Here is a 22,869-nt window from a genome sequence, read left to right on the forward strand (position 1 = left end):
TGAGGGAAACCATGGTTGCTATTTCTTCACAAACCAAAATACATTATAAGTTCCAAATTCAAGAGATATTTCAAGCCATGGACACTTGTGTGCCCAGATCTTTCCTTACAAACAAGCCTGACATAATAACTGGCTTAAAAATAAAAGTTTCCACCAGGTATGGTGTAAACTGTAATCCCAGAAATTGGGGGTTGAGGCAGGGAGTAGGCTTGATGTCAGCCTGGGATACATGAGACTGTATCTCCTTGAATGAATGAGTAAATACAGTATTCCCCAAAGAGTAGTCATACATGTGCCTATGAGCATGATTCCCAGTTTCAAAGTGCTTACCTTTTCTTTTTTTTTCTTAATTTATATTTTTATTGTAAAGAGCTGTACAGAGGAGTTACTGTATTTTGATGAGTTACAGACTTGATTTCCTTTTTCAACTAAAAAGGAAGTTTTACTGCTGTAGGACTTCAGTGGAAACAGCACCATGAGCACATTCTTTGCACTTTAGCTTTGCACATGATGCTTCTGCAAGTATCAGAACCTTTTCAACCTGAGATCCTACCCAACTGTCATCCAGATGCAAGAAAAGGGCTAAAAGGCAAACCAAAAAACTTTCATTGACTGCTACATATTTGAGATGGAAGACACCTAATTAAACTTTATGGGGGAGTTCTTTCCTCTGGGAGGAACTGTGTTTGGGCTGATTTTGACAGAAGATCTGAATTGACCTATGAGATGCTGAAACTCAGAAAAGAGGCTGCCATGTCCTGTCTTCGTCCTTCCATACGAGCACCTTGTTCAGGTGCCCATGCTGGGGCTTCTTGAGCTGAAATAACAAACTAAAGTTCGTATTCCATGGCTCTCAAGACATAATGTATATTTTGATAGAAATACACTATTTTTGAAAGTGCCTAGAATTAATGGGACAAGTTCATATAACGTACCTCTAAAATTCTCAAGGCACATGAGAGAATTGAAGTGTAATGGGTTAAAATGACTTCAACGTATACAGATTTTTTTTTTTAAATTTGAGATTTTCTGACAGGTCTTCTACTGCTTACTTATCTATAATGCAGGACCACTCAATGCTTAAGTCAGATCATTGTTATGGACAATGGAGATGGCACTTGGCTCCTAACAAAGTTGGGCAGCTCAGTGGCTGTCTGCCCAGATAGCAAACACTCAGGATGAGTTACAGTTTTATTCCTGTATAGAATCAAATTGTAAATGATGCCAACAAGTTCAGTAACATGGAAGAATCTTGGTTGGAAGTAAGAGCAAAGCAACTACTCCAAAAATAGCTATCAAAACATGGGCAAAAGATTGCTGTGGTCTTCAGAGAAAGGCAGTGGCTCACTTCCTTCCGTACAGACCGTGCCCTTCCAACCACTTCTGTTTCTTGACACGACTAGTAACCAGGGAAGTTCTCCAGTGCTTCTTCTCTTCCTTCAAGAATAGGCTACTACTTTGTTTTCCTAGTAAGAATTCTACTCCACCCTCCTCAATCTTAAAGGTTCATGTTTCTGTGATATTCAAAAGACAGTGTAGAACAACCCTTCAATACAAGTTATCAGTCCCAGTTGCCCACTTGTCTAGTCTAATTCTATACCATCTCTCCCCTCTCTGGCCATATCAATCCATCTGACTCTATCCCATTTTATCAAACAAGCAGACCTCTTAAAATTACTTCAAATCCTGTGATTTCTTTTCTTCAGCAGTAAAAACTAAATTTTGACTTATACTCCAGCATCAAAGAGGCAGGTCACTTGGGCTAGGAAACACAAGTATGCAGCCTGTACTAATGACCTGCAGGATTAGTAAGCACCATATCTGAGAGCCATGACGGATAAATTCTGACAAGGCTGCGATTCCCAAATTTCCGAACATACCAGGATACAAAACTCCTATCAAACTGCAAGAATATGTGACTGTATGAGGGCTAGTGTGTCTTAACCTCTCTTTCCCTACCCCAAGTGTGTAGCACATACCAGTCTGAGAATCTGAAGCTGTGATGAGTGAAGTATATACATAGTAGCTAATCTACTCTTAGGCTGTCAGCCTGTAAGCAAATCCAGGCTTTAGCAAAACTTTTCTTTACCACACAGTCTCTCTGGGCTACTCCTGGACAGTAAAGGCAAACATTATGGTTGTAACTGCCATCGGCCTCCATGGTCCTGGCCTATCCATCTCCATTCACATGATTACTGTGGTGGTTTGGACAGTTCACAACTGTGCATCTCTCTTTATAGATACACAAAGGATAAGAAGACACCAAATATTTATTTAGATGTGAAGAAACAGAAAACTAGACTTTCTTCAGCCAGAAAGATCCAGCCACTCAACTCAAATAGCTTTAAGAGTATGCTATCCTACATGGTGACTGAGAGCTGCACATGGCTACTGAGCACTGGAAATGTCTCTGGTCCAAATTGATATGACCTAGAAGTGTAACTATATATAGTATATTCCAAAGATTTAGCCTGAAAAAAACAAATGTAAGGTATCTTGTGAATTTTCTGATAGATTACATACTGTAATATTCATTTCAGATATGCTAAGTAAGTTATTAAAATTAATGTTGTCTATTTCATTTTGTTTTCTAACATGTGGTTCCTAGAAAATTAACATTACTTGTATGACTTGTATTTATAGCTCAAATTCTATTTCTATCAGATATTTCTGCTTAGGATAAAATCCAACTAACTTTTTTTGGGGGGGGGGCATCGGTCCTGGGACTTGAACTCTGGGCCTGGGCACTGTCAGCTCTTCAGCTCAAGGGTAGTGCTCTACCACTTGAGACACAGCGCTACTTCTAGTTTTCTGAGTGGTTTATTGGAGATAAAGAGTTTCACAGACTCTCTTGCCTGGGCTGGCTTTGAACTGTGGTCCTCAGACCTCAGCCTCCTGAGTAGCTAGGATTATAAGTGTGAGCCACAGGCGCCCGGCTCCAATTAGCTTCTTTAATGGTTTGTTTCTAGAAAAAAGATGAGCATACTAAAGGCTTGATTCCTGAAAAAGTAGACAGTGTTCTACAAGTGGGACTAGAAAATAACAACGTGCCTCTAGCCATTAGTTTGTCCAACTCCAACTTCACGGGATCATGTTTTCTTCCCTGGACCAGTGACTGGGCCGTAACACCAACGCCATAAGGGGTTCACATAATCCTTCACTCAGTTAACTTTAGACTCCTGTATTCAATTTTTTCCTGTATTCAATTTTAATACCTCCAATAATACAGAGAAAAAAACTTACAGATTTTGAGATGGTGAGTCTGCTGCTGGAATACACAGGTATTTGACTCCCTGTAGAACAGTAAAAAGACATATAAATAAAAATAGATGATACACAATCAAGCAATGTATTTAAAGGAACTATTTACTCAGGTCAAAAACTAAAAAGTAAAAAGAAGAAGTTTTTAAGTCATCTTTTGTTGCCAAGGAACTGGGGAAAATTCTTTTTAATTAAGGTTCCTGGTTCTTTTCCATGGTATATAAATATTCTTGTCTAGTTTGCAATTAGCTTGTAGTTTTAAGCAAAATCCAAAGAATGAATTGGAAACATGGAAGAGATGAGCATTTTTCAATGTCAACAGATTTTAAAACTACTATTTCACCTACCTGTTCATATTCTACATGTCTATATATTTCATTTAGAATCTTGAATATTCAAAAAGGAAGCACTGCTAGTCAAACCTTAAAAAATGACTGAAAACTGATGTCATATCATATCCTTCTATGTCAATTTTAGCATCACCAGAGTTACAATTCCATTAACAGGAGTTTTACAACTAGGAAACCACTTGTATTTTGTTGCTTTCTGGAATAAAGTCTGCACACGAAATAAGCCTATTTCTTTAAAAAGGATAGTTTGATTTTTTATAAGGAAAATTTCTACAAAAATCTAAAAAAGAGGTTATGTAAATTAATGCCACAAAATCTAGAACTAAATTGAAGTCTTAATGAAACTTGGTTTGTTTCTTTATGAGATGGATTGACATTATAGTTCAAAGGTCTTTATGTCAAGGAAAAATACAAAACCTTTACAAGAGAATGTCGCATTAAAAAGAATTAGATGAACCACTTTTAAATTTTTATCTGAGTATTTTTATGAGAGGGTTTCATTGTGATAATTCTATAGGTATATACAGTGTACTTTCAACATGTTTATATTTCTATCCCCTCCCCTTTTCAGTGTTTGGTGGGTTTCACCAATTACATAGAATAGTGATACAGACATATCTAAATCACTTGGAGAAGAGTTTTTTTTTAATCTTTTAAATTTTACTGTAAAGTTGATATATAGAGGGGTTACATAAGTAAAGTAGTGATTAATTTCTTTTTTTAAAACTTTTTTATTGTGAAAATACTGTACAGAGAGGTTACAGTTACAAGAGCAAGGTAATGAGTACATTTCTTATCCAGCATTGTTGCCTCCTTTGTTTTTCCCCTACCATCTCGTCCCACCTCCTACCCCCCCACCTCCTCCCAACCCCGCCTATATTGTAAAGTTCGTTTTTCAACATAGCGCCTTGTACATCTCATTGTTGCAATGGGTCAATCTGTATCCTTATTTAAACACTTTTTTTTCCCCCTTCTCCTCCCCAAATTATACCAACATCAAATACATTGAAAATGGGTTATAGCATCGGGGAGGGACATAAAAAGCGACAAAAAAAAATCACATGGCACCTTATAAATACGTTAGAAACAATAGCAAGGAAGAAAAAATACACTTTTGTCCCTATCTTGGGGTTCATTTAGCTTAACATCATCTTATCTGGGTTTTTCTGCTTGTCTCAGACATATACTAGTTATTGCAAATAAGGAAAATGATGGGACTTATGTTTCTTTGGGCCTGGCTTACACTTGGAGAATAGTTATATAAACATTTATCTTACAGAGTTACATTTAATCTATTTTAACTTTTCATTAAACTCTTCCTGATAACTCCCACAACTGAGAATTTCTGTGCTGCATTTGCTACTATAGTCCTGGGGAAAACATCTAAATCCACACTTTGATTGCCTCTTGCAATGGGAGAGGAATGTCACTTTCCAGCCACCCTTGCCGCTTGGGACAGACTCAAGCCTGGGTTTCATTACTTTGACACACATTCAGGAGATAGATTAGGAACTAGTAAGAAGGAGAAAAGGTATGTAGGTGGACACTGCATGATTTGCTGGTACAGGTGGCAAGAGAGCTAGCTAAAGAGCTGACGGAGCCAATGTATGATGAGTCCTGGAGACTATTTTGGAACTTCAACCTGTTTCTCCAGCTTTTCTGAGCAAACTATAATCTTTTCATTATATTTTAAATCCCTTTCCTATAGAAACTAGCTCAGCTTGTAATCTATTGTGTATAAGTAAAGATTCCAGTGATACAATTCCCTTTCCATCTCCCACAATTATGAGAAATCAGGAAGAACGAAGTATTTCTTTCTGCAAAGTTTCCACATACTTTTTAGTTTCAAAATAATCATTACTTGGGAAAAAAATCCCAAGTAATTAAAAATAATGTAATCAATTCAGCCAAGGTTCCTTGGGGGGTATTATAAGGGTAAATTTTACCTCTGTATATCCAAATGGGAATATTTTTCCTGAGATCAGAGGTTGAATTCAAGGATCTGCTGGTAGAAGAAAGGGAAGCCATAGATTTTTCCTGACTTGACTTTCATTTTTATTCCTGTCAACTTCATTGTTTCTAGATTCTGGGGATATGCTCTGCAAGAAATGTTGAACAGTTGTTTAGAACTCTAAAGCCCTTTCAAATACAGAAGGATATTATGTTGTAATCTTTTTTTCACAGCTGATGACTGAACTCAGGCCAGAGGACTAAACAGCACAGTCAGGCAAGTGCTCTCCCACTGAGCTAAATCCCTAGTCATTATGCTGTAATTTAAAGGACAAGACAACTGAAAAGGAAATCCTTCTCTGAAAAGGGAAGTCATTTCAGTCCTTCCCTCCATTAAGGCCAAAGAAGTTCATTGGTGTAGATAAGGACATTGATCACTTCCTACAGCAGCCAATGACAGGACTCACTGACTTTTACTTTTGTGTTGGCAGTTGGATTGGACCCAGAAGCTTGTGAAATTCCTTCCTCATACTTCCTCCAACCTGCTTTTCAACTACCAGAGGGATAGAAGGAGTCTCTAGTCCATATCCTCTATCACTACATTCAGCAGCTCAACAAGTTCAATTAGGTGAGGACCTTGATGAAGTGGGCCCTTTAAGGGAGTATGGAAACATTTCATTTGCCTCTTACAAATGTTGAGGGATGGCTACTTTATTGAAGTGCAATCTTAAATCAAAAAGAAAGAAGAAACCGAAGAAATGAATAGATAGAGTTAGGTTCTTCGTCTATTAAGAACATTCACCATAAGTATCAGTATGTGAGTGAGGAGCACTGTGCTTTCCTCAGGAAGCCCTGCATGAGGCTGTATTCCTCCTGGAAGTGTCTGATGCACAAAAGGAAAAGAGTTGAGGAGGAGAACTTGTCAATCACAGAAAGAAGGTGAAGGATATTCCTTCACCATCCTCATCCTGCAACCTTTGGCTATGCTGAGCCTGCCCTTCCCTTTCATAGCTGGGGTGGGCAAATGGTAACTACAGCTTCCTTTATGTGCACATTCTAAAGAGGAACAAAGTGGATCTCAATCACAAGTTTGGAGACTCTCTGATGTGCAGGCAGGACAGAAAAATATAAAACATAAGACTATGTTATCTCAAAGATAGAACAACAATACATTTTCTTAGAGTGGCCATGTCCAAAGTAGGTGTTTACTAAATGTCTGCTAAGCTCCACAGACAATGAGGAAATCAGTTTCCTCACAGGTTACTCCATGTGAACAGTGCAGGGGAAGAAAATATTGTTGGACATCAATCCCTTATTTCAGTGATTCTGGTGACTATAGAAGCAGGAGAGCATCATTTTATGACATACCATGCACAGGGCATGCTGTCTACACATACTCTACTGTATCAGCCACTCCTGATGCCCCCAAACAGATTGGGAAAGACTCTATTATGATCAAAATAAGAATTATGCAAATTCAGTCAGGGAAGGAGTCAAAACTGTCAAAAAGGTTCAGCTGCCCGCTAATCAAGACATTTATTTATCGTGGCTTAGTCATTAACAACGCATAGATCTCTTCAGGCCACAGACAACAGAACTCAAGCTCTCTAAAAATGGCTTCAGATATCTGTACATGTGCATAGTTCATAACAGCTAGTTTCTTTTTTTTTGTTTGTTTGTTTTTGGGTCTGGTCGTGGGGCCTGAACTCTGGGCCTGGCCACTGTCCCTCAGCTCTTCAGCTCAAGGCTAGTGCTCTACCACTTGAGCCACAGCGCCACTTCCGGCTTTTGTTTTTTTTTTCTGCTTATGTGGTGCTGAGGAATCGAACCCAGGGCCTCATGCATGCAAGGCAAGTGCTCTACCACTGAGCCACCTTCCCAGCCCCTATAACAGCTAGTTTCTAATTCAGAAAGCAGCATGAAGACACTTGAGAGCTGGGTCAACTTATAAGTATCCTAGAAGCAATGACTGCAGTAGCACAAAGTTTTCATGCTATGTGGAAGAAACTGGTCTTCTAGTAAAACCTACACAAAGTTCCAGTCTCTGATGGTAAGATTTGAAGGAAAAAAAAAGAGGGGGGGGCAGAATATACTTGGGTATATTTTAAAAAAAGAACAGCAGTCTTAGAGATTACAAAAAGTTTTCCAAAATTTAGAATAATCTGAAAAATTTGTAATAAAAACACAAATACTTCTAGTAGTATAACATTTGATAGACAATATTTACTTCTTGATATTACCTCTAATGTTTTACAAAAACATAAAAATTGGTTGTTTCCTAAGAAGATACTAAGTAAAACATTTAATATTTTTCATGATGTTTCAAAAAAGTGTATTATAGAAAGCCAATTAATAATAAACTCTGGATTTCTTAATTGCCAAGTTATGGCTTTATAATCTACAGAATCTATTTTGTATTACATTGAAATTTCTTTTTTTAGAAAGCTTACTTAGGGCTGGGAAGGTAGCTCAGTGGTAGAGTGATTGCCTAGCATACATGAGGCCCTGGGTTCAATTCCTCAGCACCACATAAGCAGAAAAAGCCAGGAGTGGCACTGTGGCTCAAGTGGTAGAGCACTAACCTTAAGCTGAAGAGCCGAGGGACAGCGCCCAGGCCCAGAGTTCAGGCCTCACAACCGGCCAAAAAAAAAAAAAAAGCTTACTTAGTAGGAGGGCTTCATCTATTAAGACTAGATTTCTATGGGGGACAAAGAAAGAATGTCTTAGCTAATTTCTTTGCGGTACCTGTCATTTTCAATAGCCTTACATCCATAGAAGTGTAGCATTTCTATGAGGTGGGCACCAGAGGGAAGAAAAAGGAAAAGAATTTTTGAAAATGTTTCTTTCTACATTAAGGCAACTGAATATACACTAAACATTCATAGTATCAAGCATCACATCAGTTAATATGAAGTAATATGGTAAAGATTAGAAAAAAATAGAAAAAAGAAAGAAGTGAAAGAATTAAGAGGGATCTGTGAACAACAAACTTTCTAGTAGTGACATCCTCATGTTTAGGTTTTGAAAGACACAACAGTCACTACTGGAGAAGAAAGTTCTGAAAGTATTCCAGAGGCTGTAGTGGAACAAAAGTCAGAGCTGTCTCAAGTCCATATTTTCAACAGTTCTATTTATTCAGTTTTCTGTTTCAACAATTTTAGTAACCACTAAAAGTCAGGTTTTTGCCTGAAACTAAAGATTGAACTTAAAATGATACATAGGCACAAACTTGAAAAGCAGGGCTAAGACTGTGATTGCAAGACTAAGAAAAAGATCAAACTCTCGCTTGTTTCAAGTACAATTTCTAAAACTTATTGTTTTGTTTTTTTTTTACTGAAACATTGCAAGGAAGTCTTCTGAAGAACCCAGGTGACATTCTACTTTCCAAAAGAAAGACCGAGTCCTGCAGAAGGTTTTCTTCTCCTTTCCAGAAGATTAAAAGAAAGAACTTATGGAATAGAATTGGGTCCCACTGTTGGCAACAACATGAATGGACCAGAAGGACAATAGGTTGAGAGACAGAAAGACAAGTACTGCAGGTTCACATATGCAGGAGCCAAAAAAGTTGTTCCCATATAAGTAGAGAGTAGAATAATGGACAGCAGAGCTTGAGAAGGGTATGGAGGGGAGAGATGAAGATAATAGTAATAGTAACAGGGTGTAGTTGGATAGGAGAAAGAAGTTCTAATATTTTAGAGCATAATAGGATGATTATGGCTGGCAACAATTAAGTGTATTTTTCAAAATAGCTAGTAGAGAGGATTTGGACAACTCTTAATTTGAAGAAATAACAAATATTTGAGGTGATAGATAAATAATCTTGGTCATCCAAGAACCCATCATCATACACTGTATAGATGCAAGTGAAATATCACATTCTACCTCATAGAAATGTTATTATGCATGTACTAAACAAGCGAATATAATTTCAGTCTATTCAAAACACAAGTAAGAAAGTAAGTTTCAAAAAAGTCTAGAAATCATTGCAATGGAAAAGTTACATTAGCTGCTAATGAAAATGTCATGATTAGTTCATTTGACCTAAGAAACAGCATGGGTCAGGCCAAGGGGGTTTATCTTACAGAAATGGCATCTTCTCTTTGATAAAGGTGCCCATTTGGGAAATGACAGAGTGGTCTGCTGAGATGGCCTCTCTCCAGTTCCCTACACATGTCTTTATTCCCACTAATCATCAAATACCCATCAAACATCTTGGAACAGAACTGATGGCCCAATCAAGAGCTAACTTTACTACAGTCCCTTCCAAAAGTGACCTTTTCTTTTTCTTAAAAAAAAAAAAAAACATAAAATTTAAAGCAAAATTTAAATCTGCATTGGCCTCAGCCTCAGCTGATTAAAATCCAGACCATAGCTCCTTCACAGTAATAAAAAAAATAGTAAAAGCTTCTGTTGAAGATAAAAATATAGCACTTAAAAATATGGTAAAATAGTTCTAACACAAATTTATCATATTATTCTTTTGGTTTTCTTTGAGATGGGGTTCTCACTATGTTGCTCATGCTACACTGAAACTTGGCTTAAAAGATCTTCCTGCTTCCCAAGAAGTAGGGACTATATAGGTATGTACCATCATATCCAACTACTATCTTGACCTTTTTCAGGCATATGATTCTGTAGCTTTAATAACAGCCACATGGTGTACTATCATCATGACTATGCATTTCTGGAACTTTCTGACTGTCTGAAACTGGGACTCAAAACCCATTAAGCACAAATGTACCATTTTTTGTATGCCCACAGCTTCTGACAACAAACTTTCTTCTTTCTATCTCAGTGAATCTGACTACTTCACTTTTCAATAAACCTAAAAGTAAATAAACTTGGAAAATTTAGTCTATGCTCTTGAAGGTTAGAGATCCAAGAGATTTAGATTGCTGCCTTTGGATATATGCTCCTCCACACTATGTGAGAGCTGTCACATTCCAGAGAAGGTATCTGGAGCTTGTTATTTCACTTTTGTGTGTGGAAGCCAAAACCCTGTGCCTGGACTGTATTTTTTTAATCAGTATTTCTTGTTAATTTAAGAATTTACATATAGTCCATAACATTTGTAGAAATCATGCCATATTAATGGGTAAATGTAGAAATCAAAATTCTATCTCTGGGAAGATTACATGAAGAAAAACTTACATATGCTTATGGACTAAGAACCAGAGGTCAGAAAATTATAAATAGGGATGACATTCTTGGCCACTTTTTAAAATTGTTGGTATCAGTAAAAATCTCAAAGAAATCACTGTAGAAAATCACCACTGAAAATAAGTATGGCTTCTGTCCTATGGCTACCTAATGCTACTATTCAAAAATGAATAAACATTTTTTTAAAGTACCCATTTACCACTGATTCTTTCTGTGCACTAAATTTAGGCAACACTTCTACAAATAACAACTTCCAAGAACTCTGTGGTCCTTGGCAGGGTGGGGATGGGGTGGAAAGATCAGAGTGGACAGACAAGATTTAGCCTTGGGTTTTGATTTTATGAGACAAGATGCAAATGAGAAACCTACACCTGCATGCTTCTTTCAGGTTAGTCAAAAAACAACATACATTTGACTCGTTGGATCAACAGATGAGGGCTCAAGTGCTTATTTTTGTTCAAAGTATTTCAACAAAAGACACATCGGATTTCCTTCAGCCAGCATGGGGTGGGGTATGGGAAGGCAGTGGGGGAGATCATGACAGCTCCATCTCACCACTGAAAGCCTCAACCACATTTTCGGTTCAGTGTGTGGCCTGGCTGATTTACACACTTGTGACTCATGAAAATGGGGCTGTTTAGAAGCTGCTTCAAACCAAGGCATTCTACAGTATCATTTCAAATAGCTTAATGCTAAGTGATCACATTTAAAAATGCCCATTAATGACAGCACTAATTAGAAGTCAGTGGTCAACTCTTTAAGAGTATTGGGTAAACATCATTAAGGAAAACATTATCTCTGTAAAAGATAAATCTTTATCCTAATATATGTGGCTAAGAATATTCTATATTGCCTCTGTATCTGAAAAAATAAAGGTCCTCCTTACAAATCTACCATTGTCCACAACCCTTCCTAACCTCTAGCTCCATGTTCTCTCTAATTCCAGCTCCCCAGTTCTAGGGACACTGGGATACTTCCAGTCTCTCCCACATGTCCTGGACTTTCTTGCCACCACTGCTACTCAGTTCAGAAGAAGGATACCCTTCTTCTGAGAGTTCTCCACAATGGCTTCTCAGCTGAAGCTCCCAATCCCCAGAGGAAACCCCCAGCTCTGTACTACTTCTCCTGATCACCTCAGCCTATGGCCCCAGCTCTTTCTTATAAATGCCCAATGATGCTCCAGTACACAGGTATTGTAGCCTAACACAATGGGCTAGGGTTGCTTGTGAATGGCAGTCTTGCCATTAGACTCTATCCTGTTAATCATCTATCAGCTGAATCCCAAATGATTTCAGGTGAAGGCAGGAGTGCTTTTAGGATTTTAAACCTATGGCTTTCCCTCCAAAGTGTCCTGAAAGTTTTTAGCTCCTGGGCTGGCTGAGGAACCTGCAGTTGGCTTCAGAATCACTGTCCCATTGACAGGTCTATAAGAGGTTTGAGAAGGTGTAGGTCTCTACTACTAATATGGTCAGTCACACTATGAGTGGAAAAGTGTTAACAGGTGAATGCAAGGCAAAGGAGGCAGACATTCTTAGGACTGCATTCAACTGGGGATATGTGACTGAAGCTTCAGACCAAGGTAGAGCTCACAGAGATTCCTCCTACGTACCTGGCAGTGAAAGTAGGGTAGGAAAGTAGACCTAGGTTTACTGGGGCAAAGTCAAGTCTATTCATTACTGTCTGTGGTTCCCTCATTACAGCAGAGAAGATCAGTTGTAGCTGAACTAAAGCTCCAAATCTTATTCTCTAAGACTTAAAAGACCAAAGTTTGCTTAACTCCTGTTTAAGCAGTCTTCTTTTGTCATACTGATGAAGCTTATTTGGCACCTCACTCTTCCATTTCAATGGTTTCTGGTGAAACATATCACCTTTTTAGAACTGCAACATGAGTACTTGTACTCACTTTCCTTCCTGTCAGAGAAGGAGAAGGATTCTCTTAAATAGAGAGCTTTTTTTTTTTAATGAGGAAATGAGATGCAATGTGTGAACAACTATAAGTATAGTGCTGGTACATAGTAGGTGCTCAATAATTGGCTGATGGTAGGTTGTGGCCAGGGGCCCAGTTCTACTTATATGCTCAGTTTCTTGCAAGAACAGCATCACACAGACCAGGTTGTAAGCATCATAGTATACCTGTCCAAAAGAATCTCACCTTCTCATCAGGATGTGACTTCCCCTTAAAACCAGCTAACCATTCCAGGAGACATTTAGCACAGGTCAGACCTTATTAATGCCCCATGCAGATACTCAAATCAATGAGTTTCAGCATTCTCTGCCTGTTATAGAATGATAAATCAGTGACAACCTAGACTATTGGCTACATACACTGCCAATTGTCCTCACTCAAGCTTGGATGTCATCAATGAGAAAACTTTGTAAACTATATTCACTATTTTTTTTTGCCAGTTTTGGATCTTGAACTCAGGACCAGATACTATACCTGAGCCTCTCTGTGCTCAAGGCTAGCACTCTACCATTTAAGCCACAGCACCACTTCTGGCTTTTTCTGTTTATGTGGTATGGAGGAATCGAACCCAGGGCTTCATGCATGCTAGGCAAGTACTCTAAGCCACTAAGCCACATTCCCAGCCCTATATTCAGTCTTAACCTAACACCACGCTACTCTTGGGCTCAGACCATAGAAATGTTGACTTTGTAAAAGAGGAAAATGCTGGCCAAGATCTTGGCACTGCCCTCAAATGTTGGCTAGTCTCTCAAAAACAGGATTCAAATGTGGTGAAGTGAGAACCTGAGCTACACAGAAAGGTCATTAGAGTTCAGGACAAAGCCCAGGGGCTGGGAGGCAGGAGAGTGGTGAGGCATAGGACAAGGGCACTCTGCCACTGACTTCTCCACAGGAAAAGCAGCAACGTTCCTCAATGTGGGTATTCTTGTTCTCTGGCACTACCTCTTCACACACAGGTATGATGAGAAGGGTTTGTTCCTCCTGTTTAAGGAACAGGGTTCCACTTTACTATCCTTCCCCATACTTGCCTTTGCCAGCAATTTGATGCTATTTTTATTCTGACAGCTGCATCCTCTTGCATGAGGCACAGGAGGAAGCCTCAGGCCACCTTGGTCAGAGCTATGTGGAAAAGTACCACAGCCAAGTGCCATCAAGGAGGCCAGAAGACCCATCCTAGGGTCAGCAGGACTTCAAAATGACCAGTCAAAGCCACCCTATAGGAATGCCACTGACCATGCAGGAGTAGTTTTCTTCAGGAAAGGCAGGGAACTTCAGTTTTTTAAAAACAGCAACAAAAACAAAAAATACAGTGAAATACCACCAGGCACAGGTGGCTCATGCCTGTAATCCTAGCTGCTCATGAGGCTGAGATCTGAGCAATTCAGTTTGAAGCCAACCTAGACAGACAAACTTTACAGATTGTTATCTTGAATTAACCAGCAAAAAGCCAGAAGTAGAGGCCTGGCAAAGTGGTAGAGTAACTGCTTTGTACAAAAAAGCTAAGTAAAAGCTAAGAATGAGAGACCCTATATTCAAATCCCAGTACCAGCACACACTAACACACAAAAAGTGATTTTTTAAAAAATACAAAATATGACTCTTGGAAATGCTATTCCTATTCCTGTTTAGTTGGCTATGAGACTTATTTCCATAATGCAGGTTAAAGTGATCTTCTGGTAAAGAAGATCTGAAACTGCCTTCCATTGCTGGCTGTGCAGCTGGTCTCCTGAACAAGGCATCCATGAAGTAGGCAAATTCAGTGCTCCACTACTGCTGAGCTTTGCTCTTTCCCTAGCTAGCAACCAGGATTTCCCTGTGAATGACACTGCTTAGGAAGTTCTAAAAGTGGGAGTTATCAAGACAAGTTCTTGGTATAGCACTGTTCACCTGGGATGCCTAATTCCAGAACTGCACAGTGACCCAGAAGCTTGTCTCTGCAGTTGTTCTCAGATGACAATCTGAAATCGCCCTGTGGACACATTGCCAAAGGATACAAGGGCTTTGTGGATCATCTCTTTAGATGGGAAAAAATATGGGCCAAGAGGAAGAGGGTTTAAGTTAGATTTGAGGAACACTTATTTTCCTCCCCTAGGTAAGCACTGGAATACGCTTATGGTTTGGCTCACTGGAACTTTCTCATATTTCATTTGGGTCTCATCCGAGAAGAGGAAAGGAGATAGCTGACATGTCCCAGCTTTGTGATCAGGTGAAACTTCCCATCTGCTCTAGCTGTGGTAATGATTGAAAGATGTCATTTCTCATTCAAACCCAACAGTGGATGCCCTAACACAAGTCTCCACACCAGAGTTCTGGATCAGGAAGGGAAACATATTTTAAAAGCAGTCTGGACACAGCTTGTTCACTTGGCCGTCTCTGAGGTGATGAAATTAGCTAGGCACTATTGCTTCACTCTCAGAATTTTAAATGAGACCAGAACACTTCCCTTGCAGGTGTGCAGACATAGGTCCACCTGCATTGCTTACCCAGCAGTGAATTATTCAAGGCACCTGAAAGCAGAAGATTTGCTTAAACTGATCTTCAGTAAACGAAGCCACATTTAAATCCTTGTTTTTCTTTTTAAAATTAAATTTATTTTTTATTATCTTTAGTTAGTTGTACAGAGGGGTTTCAATTCAATGTCAGTTTATAAGTATTGGATAAAAACCACAAGGGTGCTTTTAGAGACCTCTAACCCTGTGTTGACTCCAAACCAACTAACCATCTTTAACACTATTAACTCAAAGATCTGGCAAACTAGTGTCTCACTGAGTCAAGTGAAGTAGACATTATTACTATGATGCTTAGGGTTCCTGGAAGATTCCCTCTGCATACACTTTTCACTGTTTCCACCAAACTAAGCCACTACTCTCCTTTAAACTCCTTAACAAAAATTACATCTCTGATTAAATCATGCCATATTTGACTTTTGTATTACTCTCTTCCTTTTAGCTATGCACATGAGGGTATCCTTGAGTTATGAGGGCGTCCTTGAGATATTAGGACTTAAGAAAACCCAGGAACTGTATTCTCCACTTGGGGCAAAACAACAAAAACTCACCAACACAGAAGGGTACCCAGTGACAACCCTGCAGGGAATCTTAGATGACTATATTCAGAAGAGGGGAAATAAATAAGAATGCAGAGCAGGTTAATATGACCACGAAGATACAACTATCTCAATATCAGGATTCATGAGATCCTGAATGAATCCATTTTGAACACTGTAACATACTATCACACAAATGGCAAGATGGGATCATAGTTCTATCATTGTTTCCTGGTCATGATGTCTTAGCATTTTCTTGGGTTTTATTCAAACCCAATGGCATGGCTGCATATATACACTAATGATGCTCAAATTATTATGTCCAGCCTAGACCTCCCTTCTGATCCTTAACAGAGCTGTTCATTCAGGAATATGAAAGGAACATCTCACCCAAACTGAGCTCCACCTACCAGGAAACTTGTCCATTATTGGCTCAACTATCCATCTAGTCAGTCCATCAATCTGTCAAGACCATCTTCAACTATCCTGACACCTTCCTCGTATACAACTAGATCTAAGCACTACATAATTCCTTTTCATTCCACCTGAGAAATGACTTTTTACATTTTGTAGCTATTTTATGAGATGACTGCAAGTTTATGGTTGTTATAGCTTCTTTATTATTTTTTCCATTTATGTAGTGTCTCTCTTTTTCCCAATTTTTTCTTTTAATTCTACTGTGTCTATGTCTAATAATTTTAAATGAGGCCAGATCACTTCCCACAATAGGGCCATAGTGGTACACTTGGGAGGCAGAGGTAAAGGATTGCATTCTCAAGACTGGTCTGGGCAAAGTCAATGAGACTATCTAGAAAAAAATGCAAATAAGGGTTGGAGGAAATGGCTCAAGTAGAACACTTGCTGAATATATGAAAGACATGTAAAAAACAACAAAATCAGTAACAACAGAGAAAACTATGGTTACCATGTCTTTCTTCTGGTTTACAATGGCTGTAGAATCTTTTCCTGTCCTTTAATTTTCAATATTGCTCTGTTACTTTGTGGGCAATTTTCAGATTCAATCTGATTCAAATGTTTACTTCTAGGAAAGAGAAATCTCACTCACCAGCATCTAAATTCAAACCTTCACAATTCTAACCAAGAGTATGTCAAAAGAGGTTTTGAAGGGCATCTGGGTTATCTTTCTCTCTCATTCCATTCCATTTGTGCCAACACTATAGAAAAAACCATCTGAATATGTCAGTTGATTGCATAAATCTTGGGTAGTCCTTGCTTCCTAGAGGTAAAGCTTAGAATCCTCAGCCTGACAAACAAGTCTTTCCCTATTCTTTTCTGGGGCTGCTTTTTCAGCCTGGCCTGAAAACCTGTTCTCCTGAGCCATCCACAAGTGCCTGGATACTTATGTCAACTCCCTATGCCTTAGTACATTCATGTGTTTTTCCCCATACCTTTGCATATCCCATGTTGAACACATTGTTCTTTACCCCAATTCTAACTGTCTCAATTCATTACCACTCACTACCTAGAAACTTCTATTATAATTTAAAACCACATCAAATTGCCACTGCTTTGGTACTTCGTGCCATATGAACTATTGTATCAGGTATACATCTGCAACTCTATGTTGTTATGACTGTTTTTCCTTAACACAAGGATCACTTTTTTTCTGCTCTTTGTATTTCATCCTCCATATCCTTGCTTTAATGACAGTGTTCCATAAATGTTTGTGTTAAGTTCCATTTAACCAAAAGGAGAACAGAAGGCAGTGCCACTTTTGCTTCAGTATAGACGTCCTTGGGGCATCTCTTATGGATTCAAGGCTCATTCCAGCCCTCTGCTTCCTCAAGGACTGCTCCTACTGGAAACATTTTTCCCTCCCTCTCCTCACTGAGTCTATATGAGTCTGCCTCAACATCCTGCTTCTTAAATTCTTTGCCAACTCCCATGAATAGTCAGACAGGGTACAAACTGAAAGTTCTACCATTTGGGCCACATGCTTAATTAAGCACCTTCATATAATCACAGTGGCTGTGTTAATGCACAGTGTACTTCAGTCTGGATACAGAGAGTTTATTTTCAACATTAGTATGTGCTACTTTGATTCAATTTATTGGACATAAAAATGAGGTTTTAAAAAATTGTATTAAGTGAAGTAAGCCAGGTCCAAAGAAACATAGGTCCCATGGTTTCCCTTATTTGCAATAACTAGTATATGTCTGAGACAAGCAGAAAAGTTCTAGATAAGATAATGTTAGACGAACTGAACCCCAAGGGCACAAGTGGTTTTTTTCTTTCTTGCTATTGTTTCTAATGTATTTATAAGGTAATTTTTTTGTCACTTTGTATGTCCCTCCCCCATGGTATAACCCCTGTTTTCACTGTATTTGATGTTGGTATAATTGGGGAGGGGAAGGGAAAAACAAATTGTTTAAATAGGGATACAGTGGACCCACTGCAACAATGAGATGTACAAGATGCTATGTCGAAAAATGAACTTTACAGCTTTGGTGGGGTCATGGGGAATATAGTCGTGGAGATGGGAGGGCAGGGATGGTAGGGGAAAAACAAAGGAGGAGGCAACAATGTTTGATAAGAAATGTACTCATTACCTTACTCATGTAATTGTAACCCCTCTGTGTGGGATTTCCACAATAAACAAATTTATTAAAATTTTTTTCAAAATTTTGGTTATCTTTTTGTGCTGGGACCAGGGTTTGAACTGAGGGCCGCACTCTTTTACAATAGTTTTCTTATTGGTGCTTTATGCCTTAAGTCCAGAATTTTGCTAGTTAACTAGATAATGATGAAAGAGGTGACATGGATCAAAACATATTGTATTCATAAACTGCCTTGACCAATGGCAACCCCTTTGCATAATTACTTAAAGTTAATGAAAATAAAATAAAAATATAAAAATGAGTTTATGTTTACATCCCTTAAGTGATGTAGCTTAAAGTACTAGGCAACATGTCCTATTTCTAAAAGCCCTTTAAAGTCAAGCAGAGATTTGTTTCCAAAGCTATCCTTCTCCAAAGACCCTAGCTCAGAGATCCTGGTAGATCTCTCCTGGTAGAGCCTGGTAGATCTCTTGCTATTTCTTACTGAGGACTAAGAGCAATGCACAGTAACCAAGTCCACTCTATGAATGAAGTACCTGACACATATGTACTGAGTATCTGATCACATAGGAGTCAGAAGAACACTGACAAGGAGTCTTAAACAGGAAATACTCAGGAAATAGAGAAAAATCTAGGTAAAGTGCTCTTCAGAAAACATTGGTTTTTCAGAACCGCTGCTTACTAAGCAGAAACACTAAAGCTGAGGCTCAAGAAGAGATGCCTTTAGAATTCTATCCAGGCTAGTAGAAAGTAAACATAGATGTCTTTATTAAAAGATTTCAAAAACATTATTTATTTCTTAGAATCAATTTACTACTACTAGAAGATTTCAAGCCCATCTGGTCCATTCATACCAGAATTATTCTATTTCTCCACTAAAAAGAGTGCTGGTGGTATAAAACAAGGCAGGTAGATGCGAGTTAGTCTCTGTGTACTTGACTTGCCCCCACATAAGAAAACTCGATTTGAGAATGATTACTAGACAGTTTTCAATACCCTACCATCATCATTTCTATTTGAGTCATAACTATTTAAGTCGGGGGATGGCTTCAAACAAATTTGCCTTGATACATGAAGGATATCGCAAGTCCTGGCTGGGGAGAGTAGGTACTGTTGGTTCTTAGGCTACATCAAAGATTTTCCTGGAGAAGTGAAAAAAAACTGAGGTTTTCTGGAAACAGTTATCACTCTGAAAAACATTTCAAGTCAAACAGTGACTTGTTTCCAAAGGCCCTGGACTTTATAAGCAACTTATTAGCATAGTGTTGTTTCAGTGCTGTAAGAACTGAAATCATCCACATTGGAGGAGTCAATGGCCCATGCAAGTAGGATAACTTTCTTGCTACTTCAAGCTGCTCACTAGGGGAATTGGTGAACCTTATAAGGACACAGTCATTTTCCTGTGAAATCATTATGTAGAAGTAGAATATGTCATTTTGAAAATACCATTAGAGGTGTGTCTTGGGCACAGATATCAATGTAATACATAAATTCAAGGAATGAAAAAATACAGGAAAAAAATGGAAACCTTCCTTCTCAACATCTCTTTTTTCTTAGTCTGCTCTTCCAGACAATAAGTGGAATGGCATAGTCTTCTGGCATAGTCCTTTCAAACCCCATCTTTGCTTATGCTTATATATACTCATATACATAACAGAAGTCTTCATAGATTTTAAATTTAACATAAACAAGATTAGATTGTTGGTAGTATTCTACAACATTTCTTTTTCTTATTGAAGTCTCCCCCTTGAACATATACAAACTTCCTCATCTTTTTGAACTGCTGTCAAGTAATTCTTAATATGGATGAGCTAAAACTATCTTCAGCTGAATAGGAAGTCTAGCTCCACAGTTTTAACATTAGCAAAAGAAGTGCCATCAACTTCTCTGTATTCAAATATCTATATGCCTCTTTATGCATGGTGGGAGGGGGAAGTATTTCCTTTGTTTAAGGAGAAATGGGGCCTATTCTTCCATAAGTTGGGCATGAAACTGAGGACTGATAGGGTCACCAGAAGGAGAATCAGATCGGGAGGTAAGGCCTAAATAACTGTCAGAGAAGGACCATGAGTAATGAGCTGACCTATTCTGTGCCCTACATGCCCTCTCAGTTTCTTTTGAGTTGAACATAAGCTCCATGAAGTCTGAGACAATGTTTCTACCACCCATATCCCTACCTTAGGTATGGCTTTGGGTATATCAAAGCCATGATTGTTTGCTGTCTGTGTTTTAGATATACTATATTCTTTCATATGATCAAGGTGCAAATGCCAACCAAAGAGAAACAATACTTTAGAGATGAATCAGAGAGTCATGGAAACTTCACAGGGGACTCTCAGTCATAGTAACTTAGTAAGTGATCACTTGGAACTATAGGCCTCATTAGCTCTATAAAGCTGGGCATCACATATGCCAGTATTTCTGGACAAGCAAGGAACTGCAACAATAGTCCATGAAAGGAAGGCTGTATATTAACCAGAGCTTCTAGCTTTATACATTACTAACAAGTAATAAACTATTTCTGAAATAGTTCTCCTTTCTCATGTCCAATGTGCATAAGTAACCAAAGACACTTTGGTTACTTTGGGAACTTTGGTACTTTGGAACTTTGGTTCTCACTTTGGACTGGACCAGAGAGCTCTCTGATCATCTGCAAGCATTCACAGAAGTGTCCTCCTCCTACCCCCACTTTGTATACCAGACCCAAACTGAATGCTACAAGGACCAAAAAAATCCAAATGTGGCACCTGCTTAACTTGGGCTTGCTGACCAACCTCAGGGATCTAAAATGGTTTAGAAGACTTGTACCAGCCGGGAGCTGGTGGCTCATGACTGTAATCCTAGCTACCCAGGAGGCTGAGAGGATTGTGGTTCAAAGCCAGCCTGAGCAGGAAAGTCCGTGAGACTCTTATCTCCAATAAACCACTAGGAAACCGGAAGTGGTGCTGTAGCTCAAGTGGTAGAGTGCTGGCCTTGAGCTGAAGAGCACAGGGACAGCGCCCAAGCCCAGAGTTCAAGCCACACAACCGACAAAAAAAAAAAAAGATTTGTACCATCAAATGGTTATAATGGCCAGTATAGTAAAGAAGCCATCATAGGCATGCATAATTCATGCCCCAACCAAGGAGCATGCATGCATACATGCAGAAACAGAAAAATGGAAGGAGCATGAAAATGATGGGCACCAAAGTGTTCCTTTTTTATAGAGAGAAGAGCTGAGGCTGTGCTGAGAGGAATAGGAGGACATACCTAGAAAAAAACAATTCATGGTTTTCCCACAGTGAGGGTACTTTTAAAAAAAGCTCACATGACAGTAGAGTAGTGATTATTACTGAAGTCAGGGGAGAGGGTGGGTAAAGGGAGGCTGGATTTGAGCAGTGTACACTGTATGGACATATGGAAATATCACACTGATTCATTAATATATGCACTTTACAAGTAAAAATAAAAGAGAAAGTAGGGAGAAGAAGAGGAAACAGAAGCACACTTTCTTAAACTCATTGTATATTTTGGAAGCCAACAAAACTGTTCAAGAGAAATTGGAAGAATCATCAGAGGGACATTTGGCAGGGAACCAAGGTTTACCCAGGGGCCCCTCAGTCTCAGGTCACTCAGTTACTGGGCTCAGAAACCAGGGAGAAAGGACAGAATTGTCCACCAGATAGGGTATATCACTTGGTAAGAATTCTCTCAAAATAAACTGGTAAATACTGCAGTATAGACATAAATAGCAGTACATAACAGAACCAATACAAGCTGCAACTATAAACATACAGTAGTTAATGTTGTACAAGAACAGCTAAAAGTTTCTCTAATAATCAAGGAACTATAAAACAGAATCAGTAAGAATAAATGGCTGGCTGGATGTGTTGGTATATACCTATAAACCTAGAACTTGGAAAGCTGAGCCAGGTTGATCTTGAGTTTGAGGACAGCTACATAGCTAGTCCCTGTATACTATTCTTTAAACAGCAACCCTCCACACCCCCCCACATACACACACATACATAAGGTTTAAAATATAAATACCACAATTGAAATAGAAAATCCCCAAGCTGAATTCTAGCTCTTAAGATCTACCTCATATACATGTAATACCTTCATTTGCATACATATGTGTAAATTATTTTTTCCTCTATCAAATCCTACAATGAGTCACTTCAAAATGAAAATCTTCATGTTACCAGCTTCATAAAAGCTTTAAAAAGTATTTCTGTTAATAGTGAAAAATAGATTTGCTTCCTGCAGGTGCTCTGGTCAGGTACACAGAATGAAAAATGAAACAAGCTCTGAAATTTTCACACTAGAAAGACAGAGTTTTGTTTCTTTTTTTCTGGGGAAGGAGAAACCATTCATTACTCAATATTATTTCCATAGCATCTACAAACAATATTGGGTTTCTTGTTGAAAATTTTACCATTTTCTTTCTCTTTAACCTGAAGCAATCAGTTGATACTGAAGACATCTGCTCAGGCTCAAGCCCACAAAATAAGGAAAAACTTTTCTACAAATGCAACCAATTCCCCCACCAAGTCCAAAGCATGAAAATGGATGAAG

General features: G+C 38.7%; 1 protein-coding gene across 4 annotated transcripts in view; it reads right to left on the bottom strand.

Annotated features, from left to right (window-relative positions):
* Positions 1-22,869, bottom strand: part of Dusp22 (dual specificity phosphatase 22) — a 97,780-nt gene that overhangs the window by 45,940 nt on the left and 28,971 nt on the right. For all 4 annotated transcript variants that reach the window (XM_042680330.1, XM_042680332.1, XM_042680328.1 and 1 more), the window contains one exon: positions 3,244-3,293. In XM_042680330.1, the coding sequence (XP_042536264.1) occupies positions 3,244-3,293 (50 nt within the window). The remainder of the gene's footprint in view (positions 1-3,243; positions 3,294-22,869) is intronic.

The sequence above is a fragment of the Dipodomys spectabilis genome, unplaced genomic scaffold (assembly GCF_019054845.1).
Source record: "Dipodomys spectabilis isolate Male_0828 unplaced genomic scaffold, ASM1905484v1 ptg000059l, whole genome shotgun sequence".
Taxonomy (NCBI): domain Eukaryota; kingdom Metazoa; phylum Chordata; class Mammalia; order Rodentia; family Heteromyidae; genus Dipodomys; species Dipodomys spectabilis.